This window comes from Aotus nancymaae, unplaced genomic scaffold, assembly GCF_030222135.1.
Source record: "Aotus nancymaae isolate 86718 unplaced genomic scaffold, 86718_ANA_hifiasm-v0.15.2.pri h1tg000002l, whole genome shotgun sequence".
NCBI classification, from domain to species: Eukaryota; Metazoa; Chordata; class Mammalia; order Primates; family Aotidae; genus Aotus; species Aotus nancymaae.
Window position 1 is genome coordinate 53,748,235 of NW_026988413.1, and position 20,718 is coordinate 53,768,952.

Consider the following 20,718-nt stretch of genomic DNA (forward strand, 5'->3'; position numbering starts at 1 on the left):
GAAGTTAAAAATTGGGGGGTGAAAATGTTGATAAAAATTTTGAAATGCTTGTGGCTTTTGCAGAAACTATTAAGACTAGGTCAAGTTAAATAATGTTGAGGGGTATCTGAGTTGTTAGTTTGGCTGAGAGGATTTTGTCTTTGGGGGTCAAATTTCTAGATTTTTTTCATTTATCACTTATGCAACCTAATAAAAATCAGATGACAAGTAATAGAAAACTGGAAATATTAGGCACGAATTACCAATAAACTAAAGAACATCAGTGTGGTCTATGTAGAACATTTGACTTTTCATTTTCAGTTTTTAGAACAGAAACAAAATGGCTTATTATTATGGATTATCTTAAGAATATCCTCATAGGTAGCTGAAAGAATTGACCTACCAGATAGGGTTAATTGTATTCTCCCTTTAAATGCTTGACAAAGTCTACCAAATACAACTTCAGTTACAGTATAATTTATGCCAAACTGTTCTTTCAATAGTTAATTAGCAGGTTCAGACACTTTTTATGTCCATCATCATAGAAAAGAATGCATTTCTTCTTCTTTGAACTATAATAAGTAACTCAACCCTGAGTGATTGCTCAAAGATACAAACCTGTAAAACACATGGCAGGTCAAGTTCCAGCTCTCCTGTAGAGCCTTTTTTTTTTTTTAATTGTACTTCAGGTTCTGGGGTACCTGTGCAGATCACACAGGGTTGTTGCATAGGTGCATACATAATACGGTGGTTTGCTGCCTCTATTCCCCCTTCATCTATATCCAGCATTTCTCCCCACGTTATCCCTCCCCACCCCCTGCTGTCCCTCCCCTAGCCCCCACAGCTGATCTGAGTGTGTGATGCTCCTCTCCCTGAGTCCATGTGTTCTCACTGTTCAATACCCACTTATGAGTGAGAACGTGTGGTGTTTGGTTTTCTGTTCTTGCTGAGAATGATGGTTTCCAGACTCATCCAAGTCCCTACAAAGGACATGAACTCTTTGTTTCTCATGGCTGCGTAGTATTTCATGGTGTATATGTGCCACGTTTTCCTTGTCCAGTCTATCATTGTTGGGCATTTGGGTTGGTTCCAGGTCTTTGCTATTGTACACAGTGCCTCAACGAACATACATGTGCATGTGTCTTTATAAGAGAACAATTTCGAATCCTTTGGGTATATAACCAGTAATGGGATTTTTTTTTGAGATGGAGTTTCGCTCTTGTCACCTAGGCTGGAGTGCAATGGTGTGATCTCGGCTCACTGCAATCTCTGCCTCCTGGGTTCAAGCAATTCTCCTGCCTCAGCCTCCCAAGTAGCTGGGATTACAGGCACTCACCACCATGCCCAGCTAATTTTAATATTTTAGTAGAGATGGGGTTTCACCATGTTGGCCAGGCTGGTCTCAAACTCCTGACCTCAGGTGATCCACCAGCCTCAGCCTCCCAGTCTTGTAGAGTCTTTAGCCAACCCTCTCAACATGACTCTTTGGAGCCCCTTCTATGGTAACATAATTACCTTAAGGACAGAAGAACATATGGCCGGGCGCAGTAGCTCACATCTGTAATCCCAGCACTTTGGAAAGCTGAGGTGGGTGGATCTCCTGAGGTTGGGAGTTGAGACCAGCCTGGCCAACATGGCAAAACCCTGTCTCTACTAAAAAAAAAATACAAAAATTATCCCCTCGTGGTGGTGGGCACCTGTAATCTCAGGTACTTGGGAGGCTGAGGTGGGAGAATTGCTTGAACCTGGGAAGCAGAGGTTGCAGTGAGATGAGATCATACTACTGCACTCCAGCCTAGGTGACAGAGCAAGACTCCATCTCAAAAAAGAAAGAGAGCCGGGCGCGGTGGCTCACGCCTGTAATCCCAGCATTTTGGGAGGCCGAGGCGGGTGGATCATGAGGTCAAGAGATTGAGACCATCCTGGTCAACATGGTGAAACCCTGTCTCTACTAAAAATACAAAAAATTAGCTGGGCACAGTGGCGCGTGCCTGTAATCCCAGCTACTCAGGAGGCTGAGGCAGGAGAATTGCCTGAACCCAGGAGGCGAAGGTTGCGGTGAGCCGAGATCGCGCCATTGCACTCCAGCCTGGGTAACAAGAGCAAAATTCCATCTCTAAAAAAAAAAAGGAAAAGAAAAAAAAAGAACAAGAATATAGTACATTTTCAGGTAATTTACTCTGATCTTATCTAGTTACAGAATAAATGGGAAAAAAATGAGAATAATAGTAAAGTCAAATTTAATCTTAACTTATCCAAGGAAATTAAAACTGCACAAAACACCAATATTTATTGTAATCCTAGATGTTTATTCTAGCACCCTAGAGCTGCACCAGAGCCTTGTCCAGCTAGAAATCTACGATGTCAAGGGAAGTGAGAGGACATCGGGGATAGCAGTTCCTGAGCCAGTTCACCAGAACTCTCCATTCCCCAGAAAACCTCACAGGAAGTAACATCTTCCCTCACTATCCTGTGTGTCTTTTCAGTAGTACACAGGAACTTTCTGGAAACTAGTGTTTGCACTCCAACCATAAAGCCTGTCTTCAGAAAGGGAAGTGACAACTGTCAAGCATAGCACTAAGAATATCAACACCAATAAATGTAATCCCCGCCTTCCAAATCTACAGCCAGCAAGGGAGGAAACCAGGTCAACAAATCACAGCAAAAAAGCAGGATAGGAGTATTGATATGGGGGCATGCAGCTTCTAAGGGAGTACTCAGGGCCAGGTGGGGCATCAGAGAACCTGAAGAAGGTGACAACAGAAATCTGCCAGTGAAGAACAGAAGAGTGAGAGTGCAAAATGGGATACGGCAGCTGCCTGGGTAACTCAGAACTACTAGACCATAATAAGGTGAGACAGGCAGGAAGATTTGACTTGAACTTCTTGTTAATGGCTGGCAGATGCTGGGAATTTACTTTATCCCTCTGTGTCTCAGTTTTTTCTCTTGAAAAGTGGATAAGAAATGCAGGATGGATGTGAGAATTAAATGAGACAATACATGTGGGGATGCTTTATATACTATAAAGCATCAACAATTTTAGTTACTGCTTTTACTGGAACAGTTTCTCAGATGCCCCCTCACTTTGCCCTAGTTCCATCACATAGTGGCTAAAAGGCAATCCACAAACCACATGAAGAAAATGCTTGAGATAGAACAGCAGTAGATGACTAGCTCTGATGGACATTACGTTTGCATGTGTGACATTTTGTGTTTCCTCATTCAGGTTACGATATTTGAAAACAGGGATGGAGGCCTGGAGCCTGTCCCGTCCTCTTACTTTTGACATGGAAGAAGATACAGGGTTGCCTTCCCTGGGACCTAAGTGTGAACAGGTGGAAAGAGTACCATGAACTTGTTACAAGATGATGGTGACTTATTTACATCTGACATTCATGCTAGACTCCAGCACTTCCAAAACCTTCAGAGGAACATTTTGGATAGATGTGATCTTTCTGTTAGAAGAAAGTTGAAGAAAAGCTGGAGAGACTTACTTTAAAAATAAATAAATAAAGTTAAATGCATAGAAAGTAATACCCATGTCAAAAATGACAAGAAGTTGGATTATCATCCTAAAAGAGATAAACATAACATAAAATCAGGGCTCACCCTGTCTATCATGAGAAACTGCGCACTTGAAGCAGTTCTGTTTTCTGCTCTCAATGAAACTCAAGGTAAACTTTGTGCCCATAGAAGCCTTGGCATGTGCTATTTCCTTAACATGGAACGTCCCTCCTCTGTTCACTGTCAAGTTCCTACACTTCCTTCAAGGCCAAGTCTGTTGTCACCTTCTTTTTAACTAAACACCCCTTGATTTATACTGCCTTTATCTGGTTGTTCACACCCCTTCCTCCTATCTTTCATGTAGTAGATGCTCAGTAGGTGTCTGTTGAAGAAGCGGGCTGTGGAGGGTAAGAAATGTTTCTCCCTCTGCCACCACAGTAGGTATGCAGTGGGAGAAGAAAATGCTCCCAGAGAAGGAGGAAAGGAAAGTGCTGTCCCTTGAGGAAAACTAGGGGTAATGTGTATGAAGTGGCTGAAGACTTCTTGACCAACAGTTACATGTTTCTTTCTATGTTGTCTCAGCAAGGATGAACCATGAATCCCCAGAAATATTTGAAGGGTCTTAGGTTTTCTTAGGTGGTGTGGCAAAAAGGTAAAAAATTAAGTACAACACAATTTTATTTCATAAAAATTTAAAAAATAATGAAATAAATGGGGAAGTTAGGAGGAATATGGTAAACTGCTGAAACCAAACAAATAATTATTCTCTACTTTTGGGGCTAATGGAGTGTTTTCTTAAGATAAAAATATTACATAATATAAAATCATAGCCTGTAACTTTTACTTTAATGGAATTCATATAATTTTACTGGAAAATTCACTTGCTACTGATTATTTGAAATTAAATGTTTCAAGTTCTATAAGAATATTTTCATGCACTAATATTTATTTTCATATTTGATTTTCTTTTCAGCCTTCTCTGATTTCCAGATTTTCATGGAAACTTCCCAGGTATATTCATTTGATGTTTTCTAATCCAATCAAGCAAAATACTACAACTAAAAACAGAAGAAAATCTCTACACGCTTTTCTTTTTTTGGAGACAGGGTCTCACTCTGTTGCCCAAAGCTGTTGCTGTCTCGGCTCACTGCAACCTCAGCCTCCTAGGCTCAAGTGATCTGCCTGCCTCAGCCTCCTGAGTAGCTGGGACCACAGACATGGGCTATCATCCCCAGAGATTTTTTATTTTTGTATATTTGGTGGAGGCAGGATTTTGCCATGTTGCCCAGGCTGGCCTTCAACTCCTGAGCTGAAGCAATCCACCCACCTCAGCCTCTCAAAGTGCAGGGATTACAGGTGTGAGCCACCGCACCTGGCCTCTGCACGCTTTTCATCTTTTTTTTTTCTTTTCTAAACTCTTCATTGTGTTTTTGTACCATATTTCATGGCAAAATTCAGGGCAATCTAATGAAGGGTATGGGCTGAAAAAAGAGGATGCCTTTGACTTTTCTAAATTGAACCTGATACACCTTCAATAGTCTAGCTGTTATCCTTCCCTCAACGAGCCCAGCAGTATAGCATTTAACCCTATCCTCACTGGCCCCACTCTGCTTTCATTTCAGCCTCTTATCAACTTCTCTGTATCTTACCATAATCACTGCTCTGGAGACCTTCTTCTCTGGGATTTCATTTCTTTTATGTCATTGCTATTTTGTGTCATTTTGTGCCATCCCCATTTCTCTCCTTTTGACCTCCTTCCTGCTGCTCTGTAGCAGTGAGTCTTTAGCAGGCATTTGTACATTATGGTCCTAACATAAGGTGGGCAATTGAACAGAACTTGGCCAACTCCCTTTCCTGGGAACCTAGAATAGGTCCAAGACAGTTGGTTCTTCTTAGTGTGGCTACACTGGTCACACATAAACTCCAAAGCAATAGGGTGGCCATGTTTTCCACCATGTGAACCCAAGGCCAGGGTCACCTGCTCTACAGAGCGGGCAGGATGAAGAGGAGCTATCTTGGGTGGTCTTCCAAAGCATCCTTCCCTCAGTCCCACATGCCTTTCTGCCATTGGCAGCAGTGAGATGACCCTGGATTTCCCTTTTTGGACTTACGTTTACTTGCCTATTTCTATCATTTATAACCAAAAGAGTCTTTACTGATAAGTGCACATTCATAAAAAGCAAAGTTTTATTTTTGAGGGTGTTGCAAAATCTAAATAAAGCTAGCTGAACATCATAAAAGTTAGAAAATAAGGAATAAAGAGCATTATGACTCAGTCCATTTTGTGAAATTACCTGGTGTCCTAGAAAAATCCAGGCTGAGGAAATTTATTTGGATAAAGTATTGAATGTTTGGGACAGAGTAGAAATTGAGACAGAAAAATGCAGGAGAAAGCCAGTATCTCAGTGGCAGGCAATTTATTTCTTCCACCTGTCGCACAATTACTCCTACATCTCCTACCTCCTGCTTCTGTCAGTCAGTGGGTCCTTCTGATAACCAAGTAGATAAAATTATGGAAAGTGTCTCTGTGGTAGAAGTGGAGGCAGAAGTATGGGAGAAGGTGGCAAAAAAAAATGGCTGCCAATTTCAGAAAAAAATTATTGCCTGTAATGATACAAGTGACACTAAGTGGCAGACTGGCTGGAACACACAGGTAAGTCACTGAATGAACTAAAAGTATTGGGAAATGTGTGAGCAAACAGGAGGATCTTGGTATTACAATTATTACCTAACTGTTCCAAACTCACAAACCACAGGTCAGCCTTTTAAACTGACTGTGGACACAGTATTCAGGAAAAAGTTAGATTTAATTTTTAAAATGTTTCTTATTTGTTAATCATGTTAAAAAGAGCCTTGTTATTTAGTAAGCTATTTAACATCCAATAAAATAATTCTAAGCATTTTGCAAATTGATCATTAGAATCCCTCCTCCTCTGTGTCTATCATGGCAATGAAGCATATACTAGATGTTGGATAACTGTGGTATAAAATTAGTTCGTTGGGCAAGAACAAGTTACAGCATACGGCAGCATGGGTTCTTACAAAATGACTAGCAATTATAACCAATTAATCTCAATTGCCTTATTAATGCTAACCAGAATGTTTAAAAAGGAAATATAAAATCAATAATGACATGAATGCATATATTTACATTTTCATTCATAGTTTTGTTACAAAAATTAATCCACCTGATGGAAATGCAGGCAAGAAAACTAACACTACCCTAAAATAAATAAAACATGATCAAAGAGGATTTCTTTTACTTTTTAAGAAATGACTATTTACCTCTTTCTGATTATGAAAAACAAATTTAAAACAATCAGGAAACCTATGGCATACAACAGATAATTTAAATTACCTAAATTATACCTCTATTAATTGATAACATTTCTAAGTTTATCTTTTCAGACTTTTTTTCTGCAGTCTATTCATTTGAAGACCAGAGGGATAGACACAACTTGGGAGTTTGTTAGAAATGATGAATCTCAGTCTGCACTCAGACCTACTGAACCAGAGCATGCATTTTAATGAGATTCTGCAAGTGATCTGATGTACACTAAAGTCAAGAAACACTACACTAGGTAGTCTTTCAGTCTTGCCAAAATGTTGAACCAGTTTTTAAGAACAGTTTTATTAAAATATAATTCACATACTATGCAATTTATTCTTTTAAAGTATACAAATTAGTGTTTTTTAGTATAGTCACAGAAGTGTATAGTCATTGCTTCTATATAATTTTAGAACCTTGTCATCAGCCTCCCAAGAAATCCATCCCATTCACAGTCATTTCCCCCTCCTCCTACCCTCAACCCCCAGGCAATCATTAACTCATCTTCTGTCTCTAAGATGGACCTAGAAGCCATTATCCTAAGAAAACTAACACAATAACAGAAAACCAAATACCACATGTTCTCACTTATAAGTGGGAGCTAAACACTGAGTACACATGGAAACAAAGAAGGGAATAAAAGACACTGGAGCCTGCTTGAGGGTGGAGGGTGGGAGGAGGAGGAGGAATGAAAAACTACCTATCAGGTACTATGCTTATTAGCTGGATGATGAAATAATCTGCACACCAAACCCCATCACACACAATTTACCTATATGGTAAACCTGCACATGTACCTCTAAACCTAAAAGTTAAAAAAATTTCTCTGTCTTTCAATAGTTTGACTATAATGTATGTAGGTGTGGATTTCTGAGTTTATCCTACTTAGAATTCATTGAGCTTGTTGAATGTCTAGATAGATGTTTTTCATTAAATTTAGGACATTTTTGGCCAAAATTTCTTCAAGTTTTCTTGCTGCCCTTTCTCTCTACCTGCACACCTCTCATTCAGGGATTACCATTATGCGTATATTGGTATGCTTGATGACATCCAAGGTCTCTGCGACTTTGATAATTTCTATTTATTCTTTTTTCTTTCTGTTTTACAGACTAAACAATTCTGATTGAAATTCCTCCAGTTTGGCTGGTTCGTTCTTCTGTCAGCTCATATTTGCTTTTGATCCCCTATACTATTTTTATTTCAGTTATTGAACTTTTTTAATTTAATTTTTTATTTTTGAGACAGAGTTTCACTCTTGTTGCCCAGGCTGGAGTGCAATGGCATGATCTTGGCTCACTGCAACCTCCACCTCTCGAGTTCAAGTGATTCTCCTGCCTCAGCCTCCTGAGTAGCTGGGATTACAGGTACCTGTCACCATGTCCAGCTAATTTTTTGTATTTTTAGTAGAGATGGGGTTTTACCATGTTGGCCAGGCTGGTCTAAAATTCCTGACCTCATGTGATTCATCCACCTCCGCCTCCCAAAGTGTTGGGATTACAGGTGTGAGCCACCACGTCCAGCTGTGTATTTTTCAATTCTATACTTTTTATTGCATTTTAAAAATAATCGTTATGTTTGTTGATGTCCTCTATTTGCTGAGACATCATTTTTATATTTCTCTTCAGTTCTTTAGACATGGTTTCCTTTAGTTCTTTGAACATATTTGTAATGGCTGATTTAAAGTCTTTGTCTAATAGATCCAACATCTTGGCTTCCTCTGGCTGGCAGCTTTGAAAATCAGGTCCTCCTCCACCCCCACTCCCACCCAGGGTTTTTAGTTGGTGCGCTTTTGTATTTTTGTTGTTCTTATTTAGTGGCTTTCATGAAATAATCTGCATTCTAGGTAATTTGCAGCCATGGAAATCTCTTTGAACTTAAAGGTCAGCTAATGACTGGACAAAAATTTTCTTAACTCTCTTGAATCAATGGTCTCCCATTCTTTGTCAAGAGGTTCTACATGTATATCAAGGCACATTTGCACAGTTTACAACTCTGCCTTAGTGCTCTTACTTCCTGCTTGTGGAGAGATTCAAGGTCAGACAGAGGTGAGAAATTAGGGTATTTTCTGGTGTCTCCTGGGCAAGATCACAGCCTTGAATACACATGTGACTTTCTAGATCCTTAGGGATATGGAAGAACTTTCTAAAACCCCTATGGACATCTTGCTCTTCACATCTTCCTTTTAGGTTTTTAGCCAGGATCTTTTAGCCAGGCTCTTGTTTGCCCCAGTTGTTATTATAGTCTCAGGCAACTGTGGTATTAAGCAATCACCAATGACAGTCTTCAACAAACTCCCTAGGTCTAGTGTTTTTCCTGCAGAATGAGCTCCAAGTCAGGTCAGATAATGACAATTCCCTATGAATGGAGCTTTTCAGGGAACTGTGAAATATGTCAAATAATGACAATGCCCTGGGAATAGGACTTTTTGAAAAATTCCAAACCTGTTATGTCCACTCCAGTGGCTGTTAGACTGCTGTTTTTTGGTTGGTCTACAATTACCATCATTTGTGAGTCAGCTAGTATTCAAGGCTACCATGGAGCTGGGGGAGGAGGATGGGAATAGGACAAGTAAAAATGCCACAAAGCTCACTGTTCTTATCAATATTTCTTGAATAAATGCTCCTTACATTTTTGTAAGCCTTTGGTTAATTTCTAGAGCTCTCAAAAAATGGATTTTGATGAGTTTTTTACCAATGTTTTCTTTGCTTTTATGGAGGAGCAATTATTGCAAGCCCTTTCTCCACCATTCTGGAAGTGCTTCCTTTTTCCAGACCTTTAAAAATAAGTATTAAAAACACATTTCTACATTAAAAGAAGAAAATGTGACATTTGATGCATTCATTTTCTATTTAGAACCATTTATAGTCCACACCTTATAAAATAGATAAGAAAGTGCAGTTACCTTAATTCATTCTAGCATTAAAGTAAAACTCATTCTATTTCTTGAATGAATCAATGAGTAAACTGCCACATGAATGACTGAATGAATGATTGAGTCAATGCATGCATAAATGATGAATATCTATGCTCTCAGAGAACTCAGGTGTCACTAAGAGAGACAGATTGCCTCTCTAGAAGGCATCTTGGTATGTAGCCAATCATTATCTTGGTGATTTTACTCTGGTGCCAAGTCCAGCCTTCAGCTTTGCGGCCTCAGCTTAAAACCAGTCTGTCAGCACATAAATGGGGCCACATCTTTGGGATAGCTTCTCATTAACCCCACTCATAGAGACCAGAATTCCAAATATTGATTTACAATAAGAATTATAAATGCCACGAGGACCATAATAAGTGTATCGACAAGACTAGTGCATTTTATCCCTGAAGGTAATCTACAAGGGAAGACAAGTCCTTTTAAGAAGTTTACAGGATGGGCAGAGAAACAAGATAATAAGAATTGTTATAAAATTCAAATGTTTAATGGCATTGGGCTACCAAGTCCTGATAAACTATTCAGATCTTAACTTCTGCTTTGTTCCTTTTGATTTAGGACACTAGATATAATGAAATGCTGGGATTACAGGCATGAGTCATCACACCAGGTTCTCAAATGGGCCATTCCAGCTGGGAGAGTAAAGACCAGAGGACAACTTCTTTGGATTGGGAAATCCATAGGATTCCTTACTGTAAAATATAACTAAGATTTAATTTCCTGACTGCTCCTTACCTTTCTGATGCCAAAAACTTCCTTCTTCTAGGCAAGATTTGGATGGTTCTTGTCTAAGCCCTCCTTGCTGATTTCTCTATTAATATGTCACATTTCTGGACAGTCCCTCTTTTGACATATTCATTCTTCAGTCATACTTTTGTTTCATCCAAGCCAGGTGCTCTGATCCAAGCTCTTGGTGGCATCTTGGTTTTACTGCCACTTCTTGCCTGTATCACCTAGGTTTCTCTTTTTAAATATCTACATCCAACAGGTTCCATGGCATTTTGTATCAATATAATTGTCTAAAAAGATAACTAATTCTTCTCTTTTCCCTTTACTGTCTGTCTAGTCTTCTATCTTTCTTTAATTCTGAAGCCTTTTATTTAATCTCTCAATTTTTGGAATTGTTTTCTAACGTGCTTACTTGCTAGCTCTTACAGTTCTCCCACACTCAACATCCACAGTAGATGGTGTTATTTAACATCCTTTGTCATCATTATTGTCCCCTGTTTAACTTATTCTCTCCACCTATCCTGCTCCAATTTTTCAAAGTTTCCCTCATTTCTATTTCTCCCATCTTACAGGTTGCAGGTAGAAAAGGTAAAACCAAGCAGCTAATAGGCAGGTACACTAAACCTCCAGAATTCACAACATGTTCTCTTGAGAGCTGAGGGAAGGCCACTGCTAGAGGTCAGACAACTGATTACATGCTCTAAAATAATTCCACAAGGCATATAAGAAGCGACATCCATTGACATTCAAGATTCAAAATTAACCTTTAATGAGAATTCATAAGACCTTCTTCACTTCCCCCTAACAATAAGACAAAGGAAGAAAAAAGCACCATGGCTTTCTTATTAATTTGCAGTTTTTAAAAAAATGACAAGCAATTCCTACAATCTTACCTTTAAATTTTAAATACTGTTAAAACAGAGTAGCAAACTTACAAGGTACTTACTAAGAGCAGTATTTTTCCCTCTAGAAATCAAATGAATTAAAAATGTTGCTCCTTAGGAGAAAAGACCATCTCCTTCCTAGCATCACCTTGAAAGAGAAGCCAGGTGTTGCGTTCAATCTGTAAATGCTAATGAAATGCTAATATCTCAGGACAAAACTTGTTAAACTGAAGATCTTGAAGTGCTGCCCTATTTGAACATCTGGTTAAAGGAAGTATGCTGGCACGAGCCAATTACTGTGTAGCTTGTTAAAAATCAAGTTTAATGATTATTAACAAGGCAAGCCTGTATTTAACCAAAGTAGGAGGTCGCTAATTTGTGAGAGGCACTGATAGTCCTTGTGGCCCAAAGCCCTACCTATAGTTCGTACTTATGGTACCTGAAACCTCCACATCAGAGTCACTGTGCTAGGAAGATGTCTCCTTTAGAACTAATAATAAAACATGCATAATTCACAGCAAGAGAGATGGGGGAGCTAAAGGCATAGGAATTAAACAACTAGGGAATTGTACACATACAATTCTGACAAAAATCTCCTGAGGTGTCACTGTTAGATGAGAAGGCATTATGGCATGGTGGTCAGAAACATGAGCTACAGAAATAGACTACCTGGACCTGAGCCTGGCTCTGTCATGTTTTAGTGCCTCACTGTGCCTCAGTTTATTCACCTGCAAATGGGGGCAAATAAGTGTACTTCTCTCTCAGGACCTACTGTGAACAGTAAAGTTAGTTAAAGGCCTTTAAGAGTGACTGGCATGTAACAAGTATGCAATAGGCATTTTGATTATTATTTTGCAGATGAGAAAACTGAGCCATAAAGAAGAGAAGTAACCTGCTGACTAATCATACAGCAGGTGAGTCCCAGAGTCCTGAAAAGTAATCAAGGCCATCTGGCTCTAAAGCCCAGCTATGTACCTTGCACACCATCTCAGCACAATAAGATCATTAAAAAAATCTGACAAATTTTTACATTTCGTTATGGGATTGGGACATATAGTTCAGTGGTACTCAAACTTGGCTGCACAAGTTCGAAACCCTGCTCAGGCCACATTCTAGAACAATTAAACCCAGTATCTTTGGAGATGGAATTTAGGCATCAATGGCTTGCAAGCCTCCCCAGGTGAGTCCAATGTGTAGCCACGCTTGAGGGTCACCAGACTAGTGGTTTTCAAACTTGAGCATGTATCAAAAAGCATCTGGAGAACTTGTTAAAGAGAAATTGATGAACCACATCCCCCAAGTTTCTGATTCAGTGACATGTATGTAGCCTGAGAATTTGCATTTCTAACAAAATTTCCTGGTGATGGAGATAGTGCTGGTCCAGAGGACATACTTTGAAAACCACTACCTTAGACATTCAAAAATTCCCTCTGCATCCACATCCCTGGATTGGTCTGAGAAGCCACAATATAGTAGGAGAATGATTGTATGGGGAGGTAAGGGACATCCAGATATCCCAAAATGGAATGTTAAGGGCACACAGAGGGAAGGGAAGCTAAATATACTCCTGTACATCTCACTGTTTTTCCTAAGGTTAATTCAAACGATGAATGGGAGTTTGCTTTTCTATGCTAATATTTGGCAGTTTTAAATCAAATTAGTGTCTCCCATCATTTCAATACTTGTGTTTCAGTAGAAGCAGCAATATTTCACCCAAAAGCAAGCTTTCAGTGAAAGAAATGGGATTTTTTTTTAAAGCCAAAATCAACTTACCAGTATTTATTTACAAAAATGTTTTTGTTAAAATGTAAATGGATGATTAGAGATTCATCAGGTAAATAATAAAAACAGAAGTCACAATCCTAAGTTGCCATTAGATTTTTTTTTTTTTTTTTTTTGAGACAGAGTCTTGTTTTGTCGCCAGGCGCCAGGCTGGAATACAGTGGGACAACCTCGGCTCACTGCAATCTCTGCCTCCTGGGTTCAAGCAATTCTCCTGCCTCAGCCTTCCGAGTAGCTAGGACTACAGGCACATGCCACCATGCCCAGCTAATTTTTGTATTTTTCAGTAGAGACGGGGTTTCACTATGTTGGCCAGAATGGTGTTGATCTCTTGACCTCGTGATCTGCCCGCCTCGGCCTCCCAAAGTGCTGGGATTACAGGCGTGAGGCACTGTGCCCGGCCAGGTGCCATTAGATTTTTAAGTTCCATGAAAGCAGGAACCACCTCTGTTTTACTCACAACTTTATATCCAGAACAAGTGCAGTGCCTGACACATAGTAAACATGTAACAACTGCGTGTGGGAGGAAGGAAGGAAAGAATCTGAACAGAATGTAAGGCAAAATAATAAACAGTGAAAGGGCATTATTTATATTAATAAAGGATATCATGTACAACAAAGACATAATAGTTTTGGAACTTTATGTATTGATTAGCACGACATGGAAATATGGAGAAGAAAATCTTTTCAGAACATAAAGCAAAAATACTAGAAGTTCAATAGTAGTAGGAGACCTCTTGAGTCACCCTGTTTAACGTCTGCTTAAATACACAGCATTCTGTTGAATTCTTGTTACTGAACTCGATCTGTAAATCTTGGTTAGTACACAGAGGAACAGCACCCACTTTAATTTATAGTCTTCAGTGAATACATTTCTAAGCTAAAAGCCACAAGTGAACCATAGGTTTTAATCTTGTCATTATGCTCCATGTTTTCTATTTTGTCTAGTATCTTGATCTTTCCTTTGCAGTCTATCTTTTGCAACATGGATTATATTTTACTTTTTGATATTTTAAAAAACTATTTTTCCAAAGATAATTTTTTTCTTCAACAAAGTAATTTATTTTTTTTCCAGAGAGACTAAATTCAGTACAGTATTTTTTTCATAACATCCAACATATCTTGTTAAACTTAACCACTTTCTATGCAGTGACTGTGGTGAGGTGATCTATTTTATTTGACTACCCTCAAAGTAATTCATTTGGGTAGTTCTAAGGCTTATCAGTGATCAAAATGTTTCTCCCTACAGTTACTCCTGCATTCTCAATCAGTTTCTTCTGCACATCATCTAAAGAAAATTTATGTGGTATGATTACCCTCTTTTTTTTTTAATACCAGGATTTCTAAAACTAAGAAAAACACTAACATTTAAAACATCAGTGTTTCTAGTCAAGGATATTTCAATTAAATTTCATCAGTATATTATACTTTTAACTCACGCAAGAAACGTTAAAACCCAAGATCTTCTGAGTCACATAATACCAACATTTCATATTAATGAATAAATTACTTGAGTTCCATACAAAGATACTAAGTGATGAGAAACAGAAAAAGCTAAGCTTTCAATAATGTTTAAAATACAGAAGCAAACTAATGAACACAGCTATACAAAATATACACTAACCAACTGCAAACTAAACTCGTTAAAGATTAACCTTTAAAAAAATACATCTTAGAACTTCGTGATACCCTCATAAAAGGCAGCAAACTAAGGGTATTAAAACAGTAGTCATTATTTTAGTTACTGCATCAAGTCTAAAATATCCAGATAAAGGAAATGTTTTATGATTCAATTTAAATAACTTTAAAATGGGAAACATGTAATAATTGATAATATAATTAAATTTTAAAGAATACACACAAATGATCTGAACAGGTTTTATATTCAGTAACTTGCATGGTTTTTACACTGGCACTTTTATCATTAATTTAGGAGAATCAGATGCATTTCCCTCCATATACTTAGGTGTTAATATTTCAAATATACAAATATGGTAGTATTTTAAATATTAAATTTTTACATGAATATTGGGTTTATCCATATTTTCCTTTGTTCCCTAGGTATTATCCAATTTTTTAAGGAAAACACTTTTATATCACAATCAAAACTTGTCTTGGTTACTAGGCTGTAACCATAACTGGGTTACAGTTACTTAGGTTCATTACTTGGAATTATACTTACTAAGACAGACCTAAATGAAACTTATATCTCCTAGAAGAATTTCACATTTGCATTTACCTGCACTACAGAATGGGTTTAAGCATATTTTAGCTGTTAGGAAATATTTAATTTACTTAAACTTGTTACCTGACTACTCAGAACTCTGAGTAGTCAACTGTACCTTTGAGTTCAGTTAAAACTATATCTGATTCATATAAAAGATTTTTAAATAGAAGTTAGACTTCATTAAGGTATTGGTATTAACTTTAAATCTGAAAGAAAACATATCTAAAGTTTTACAAGTTCATTAAAAAATTTTTAGCATGTCTTGATATATTTATCAGCTTTTTACTTTTTCTGCTCGCATTTCCTTAATGTTTGTTTGTTTCATCTCTCTGGTTCATTGGATTGCTACTATGTATGCTTTCATGAACTTTATCTTCACAGTTTACTGTATTTTGTAAAGCCTTTACCACATCAGTTGTAGTGGCTGTTTTTGGCAAGGTCATCTGCAGTGCACACCACAGGGTAGTGCGTGTTTTCTGAGTAGCCACACACATCTCTTTAATTGCTGAAGCAAGGGCAAAAACATCTCTGTCATCTTGACGTCTAGGAACTCCTTGCCTTTGCCGATTGGAAGCATTAACAATTTCATCTTTTCTACGTGACTGTACAATGTGAATAGACTCCAAGTGTCTATCAAGAGCAGTAGAGATATTGGCATGAAGAAGAGAGCTCCGATGACGTTCCATTTTGCCTAGTAAAGTCACAACGCTGGCTTGTTCTCGAAGTTCATCCACAATTAAGTGATCAGCTCTAGAAGAGTTGGAGGTCAGCCTTGGAATTGGAGTGTTGTTAGTACTGGATACTTTTTTCCCAGGATAATTCTTGGCAAGGGCTAGTTCAGTCTTTTTTCTCTCGTTTTCTAATGCTCTCCATTGTTCATAGCATTCTTCTAGACGAATATGAAGCTCACTGGCTGGTCCACTATGGGTTTTAATTGGTCTTTGAAATCCAAAAGTTGGCATGAGACCAGAAAAGGAATTATCACCATACATCATATCATTAAAATAGGGGTACAAATGGCTTAAGTCATCATAAGAAAATAAGTCATAGGAATCTAACGGTGGAACAACTGAATGGCCAAATGGGTGGGTGGATCTTAGGGGAAACCCATTTGAACCAATTTGTTGAAAACCCTGATTATGCCTTAAATCTCCCATCATATAATTATTAGAAAAGCATGACGGTTGTGTGCGATTCACACAGCTATTAATATTGTCTCCACCTCTCGTTCTGTGGCTATTAAAATGACCTTGTGACTCCAGTAGATCTTGGTATATATTCTGTGATAAGCCATCTAAATGCTTTGGACCTTCCTCAGGATCATAATGTCCATTCTGTGGCTTAGCTTGAAAATTATGTTTGTTTACATTTTCAATTATCCCATACTGCTGAGTTGAATAGTTATCACAAAATCCATTTGGCTGCTTAATTTTTTTTATCCGTAACCACTTCAAAGAGATTTTCTTCTCCAGGCTTTGTCAGTCCTTCTATGTGATTGACAGATTGGATTCTTTCTGCACCACTGTAACCAAAATCAAAACTAGAAAATCCTGAAGGGTTTTCTTGGCAATATTTCTGAAATAAATTGCTATTTGGGGTTAAGTTTGTGGATGATAGTTGGGGAAAATCTGAAGAATGGTTAGAACCTTTTGAAGCTGCACTTAAATGACTATTTAATTTCATCAAGTTACCTTGATTTCGATAAGGAACAGAAGTGTTATTTTTTGTTTGAACATTCATCCAAGTTGGTCTGTTTAAATTGATACCTCCTAAAGATGTTGCTGAGTTTCGTAATAAATTCACTGATTTAAAATATTCAGAATTTGGAGGATCAGGTTTAGCAAAGTGTTGCTTTTCTGTGACGTTAGCAAAATCATTAGCTGGCCAAGCTGTGTGAGCTTTTAGTCCATATTCTGATTTTAAGCCAAAATCAGCAGTGAATGCTGCTTCCTTTTCAAACTGTTTCTCTGTCAGATGTGGTGTAGCTTTCGGAAATGTGAAATTCTCCTGGTCAGGGATTGTCTCCTCCGTTTTTTTCTGATTTGCTGGTTTAACCTGAAATAACTTTGTGTAGGTGTCTGCTTCTACAGTTGGTGTTTCAGGTGTGCCATTTGCTAATTTTTTACTATCTTGGACATTAAAATTTGAACATTTATTAAGCTTAACCTTATTAGGATGAACATATTCTGGGTATCTACAATAATCTACATTTTCGTTGTATCTATTAAATTGAGAAAGAAACATCTCTGCCCTTTTTTGCTGTAATGGTGCTTCAAGACCTTTAGTACATATTCTGTCTCTTCCATAAGGGTAAATATCAACTCCTGATTCTTTCATGATGTCAGAAAGACCAGTTTGAGGTATAAGACAGTTTTTGATAAATGGATACTCTTGGAATGTTGTCTCAGCTGTATCATTTGTCTGAATATTGTAACAGTTAGAATGATCACTTCGTGAGGAGTACATCCATTGTTCTTCAAGGTCTAAACCAGTAAGCCCATGATAAAGTTCATCTATTTTTTGTTGTGGTGTGAGATTACTGTTATGCAGGTATTGCTTTTCCATTGCTGACACATATTCACCACTATAAAAAGCTTGCTGAGAGATGGCTGTATCTATTGGCCTTTTGGTTTCTGTTAAGAGGTCATGGTGATATGCAAATCTGCTTGTGTTCATTGGCCAAACTGACTTTACATTGGAGGAACAGGTCCCTTCAGCAAAATATGACTGTGACTTATCTTGTTCTTCCAAAATGTTAGACACAAGTCCATATAAATCTGTTTCACTGCCATAGTCATTTCTTTCCATTTGAATCCTGTCCTTTACATTGATCTGAGAATTAGAAGGTTGTTTAATATCATCTCCATAAGTAGACCATGGTGCACAGAAAAGTGAAGAATCTACAGAACTTGAATATTCTATTGAAGAAAATAGAGTATAGGTCTTCCTTAGGTCTACACTGTCTTCACTCTGCAGTTTGTAGCAATCGTAGAAGGAAGCGGAGCCGGTCAACATCACGCTGCTGAAGACGTGGGTTAACCTGCTGCCCGCGTCTGCGCCGGGGTTCTAGCAGCGATTCGTACCTCCGGGGAACGCGACTTTGGGCTCCTTGAGGCCCCCCCCCCCAGCCTCTCCCGGACTAGGCACAGCTCCTGGGGTATGGGGGCGAGGTGGGGTGTCGAGGCCTGACTTCCTCATCCCGCACTCCGCCGTCTCCGCAGCTGCCTCCGCCGCCCGGGCGCTGCCTGGAGCCAGTCTGCGGGTGGGGGGGCCGGAGCGGGAAGGAAGGGGCGGGGGCAGAGAAGCGGCGAGAGAGCGAGGTCAGCTAACCGTCCCTTCTTCCCTTTGTCTCTGAGGAGTAACGGAGCCTGGAGTGGTCGCCCATTGGATGGGCATCAGGCCAATGGCGGGGTGCGAAGCGGTGGGCGGGGGGGGGGCTCACTGTGGGGCGGGGCTTGCTGGTGGCGTGTCACGCGCCCAGTCGCGAGTCCCCGATTAGGCCAAAGATAATTTATATGACTTAAAATTCACCAATCGTACATCCCCATTAACAATCTCTATGCATTTTGGAAGGTATAGTTAAACTTCTAATTCTACTTGTAAGTATCTTTCAGCTTTAAACAAAAAACCACATTGAGCCTATGACACAAATTATTACCAGGAAAGCAAAACAGTGCTTATGAACTCCCTCTTTTGAGGTAAAAAATTAACATATTTACTATTTTTCTCCGTGCCCCTTCTCCACTTGCTACTTCCAAAAATAATTCAGGATTTTCTACCAAGTTTAGAAATACTAAACTGGTATTTATCTTCTTTCTGGAGAATTAAGTATTACAGTTACATTTTACTCTTAAATAAGTAGAAAATTCAAGAATTTTCAATTAAATCTACACAACTGATTTCAATGTTCACAGTGATTTCCTTTTACACTATAAATTCTACTTTCTGTCAGCCTCGGAGGGAACACAACATATCTACAACCATCCGATCTTTGACAAACCTGACAAAAACAAGCAATGGGGAAATGATTCCCTGTTTAATAAATGGTGTTGGGAAAACTGGCTAGCCATAGGCAGAAAGCAGAAACTGGTCCCCTTCCTGACACCTTACACTAAAATTAACTCCAGATGGATTAAAGACTTAAACATAAGACCTAACACCATAAAAACCATAGAAGAAAATCTAGGCAAAACCATTCAGAACATAGGCGTAGGCAAGGACTTCATGACCAAAACACCAAAAGCATTGGCAACAAAAGCCAAAATAGACAAATGGGACCTAATCATACTCCACAGCTTCTGCACGGCGAAAGAAACAGTCAATAGAGTGAATCGGCAACCAACAGGATGGGAAAAAATTTTTGCAGCATACCCATCTGACAAAGGGTTGATATCCAGAATTTACAAAGAACTAAAACAGATTTACAAGAAAAAAACAAGCCCATTCAAAAGTGGGCGAAGGATATGAACAGATACTTTACAAAAGAAGACACACATGCGGCCAACAAACATGAAAAAATGCTCATCATCACTGGTCATTAGAGAAATGCAAATCAAAACTACATTGAGATACCATCTCACACCAGTTAGAATAGCGATCATTAAAAAAGCTGGAGACAACAGATGCTGGAGAGGATGTGGAGAAATAGGAACACTCTTACACTGTTGGTGGGAGTGTAAATTAGTTCAACCATTGTGGAAGACAGTGTGGTGATTCCTCAAGGACCTAGAAATAGAAATTCCATTTGACCCAGCAATCCCATTACTGGGTATATATTCAAAGGATTATAAATCGTTATACTATAAAGACACATGCACACGAATGTTCATAGCAGCATAGTTTACAATAGCAAAGACCTGGAACCAACCCAAGTGCCCATCAATGATAGACTGGACAGGGAAAATGTGGCACATATACACCATGGAATATTATGCAGCCATCAAGAACGATGAGTTCGCGTCCTTTGTAGGGACATGGATGAACCTGGAAACCATCATTCTCAGCAAACTGACACAAGAACATGAAATCAAACACCACATGTTCTCACTCATAGGCGGGTGTTGAACAATGGGAACACATCGACACAGGGAGGGGAGCACTACATACTGGGGTCTGTTGGGGGGAAATAGGGGAGAGACAGCGGTGGGTGGGAGGTTGGGGAGGGATAGCATGGGGAGAAATGCCACATATAGGTGAAGGGGAGGAAGGCAGCAAATCACACTGCCACGTGTGCACCTATGCAACAAGCTTGCATGTTCTTCACATGTACCCCAAAACCTAAAATGCAATAAAAAAAAAAAAGAGAGAACAATCTTGTTGGACTGAGACCTCAACCTGTGGTTTCTGAGGCTAT

General features: G+C 38.9%; 2 protein-coding genes across 4 annotated transcripts in view; both read right to left on the reverse strand.

Annotated features, from left to right (window-relative positions):
- LHFPL3 (LHFPL tetraspan subfamily member 3) overlaps positions 1-20,718 on the reverse strand; it is a 538,720-nt gene that overhangs the window by 467,055 nt on the left and 50,947 nt on the right. The window lies entirely within an intron of this gene.
- LOC105720054 (meiosis-specific coiled-coil domain-containing protein MEIOC-like) lies at positions 15,671-18,395 on the reverse strand. Its single transcript, XM_012456366.3, is given in 2 exon segments — positions 15,671-16,801; positions 16,803-18,395. Coding segments are annotated over 2 exon segments (2,709 nt in total). The 5' UTR covers positions 18,381-18,395.